The sequence below is a fragment of the Parus major genome, unplaced genomic scaffold, assembly GCF_001522545.3.
Source record: "Parus major isolate Abel unplaced genomic scaffold, Parus_major1.1 Scaffold404, whole genome shotgun sequence".
NCBI lineage: Eukaryota > Metazoa > Chordata > Aves > Passeriformes > Paridae > Parus > Parus major.
The window spans coordinates 5759-6364 of NW_015379314.1; the positions used below are offsets into that span (position 1 = coordinate 5759).

General features: G+C 74.4%; 1 protein-coding gene across 1 annotated transcript in view; it reads left to right on the plus strand.

Annotated features, from left to right (window-relative positions):
- The first annotated feature begins 453 nt into the window (after window positions 1-453).
- Window positions 454-606, plus strand: part of LOC107199007 (MAGUK p55 subfamily member 2-like) — a 15153-nt gene continuing 15000 nt past the window's right edge. The window contains exon 1 of the mRNA XM_033511631.1: window positions 454-545. Within this exon, the coding sequence (XP_033367522.1) occupies window positions 515-545 (31 nt within the window). The 5' untranslated portion in view covers window positions 454-514. The remainder of the gene's footprint in view (window positions 546-606) is intronic.

The following is a 606-nucleotide window of genomic DNA, read 5'->3' on the forward strand; positions in this document are numbered from 1 at the left end:
GGAGGGTGTCGGGGTGCGGGACGTGGGGCTGGGGGACCCGGGGGGCACCTGGGGGTGTCAGGGTGGGGGAAATGGGGCTGGGGGGATCCAGGGGGGCTCGAGCCCCCCAGAACCGGCACCGCGGGGCCGAGACAGACCCCCGGCAATAAATCCCCCCCTGCAGCCACCGCCTGTCCTGCCTCTGCCTGCTCGGGGACACTGGGGACACTGGGGACACCGGGCTGGAGGCAGTGGGGGTACTGGGGACACGGGGGGTGTCTGGGGGACCGCGGTGGCACTGGGGACAGAGGGGGTGCTGGTGGCCCCGGGACGCTGGGGACACGGGGCCACTGAGGGTGTCGGGAGCACGGCTGCTGTGCTGGGGACACTGGGGACACCGGGTGGCGGTGCTGGGGACACTGGGGGTGCTGGCACTGTGGACACGCCTACGCGGCCATCCCTGTCCCTGTCCCTGTCCCTGTCCCTGTCCCCGTCCGGTCGGTGCCAGTCGCGAGTGTCCCGCGGCTCCGCAGCGATGCCGGCGGCCGCCCCCGCCTCGGTCACGGGTGAGCGCGCACCGGGAGCGGCTGGCGCGGGCACACGCGCGTGCAAACACCCCCCGTGCAC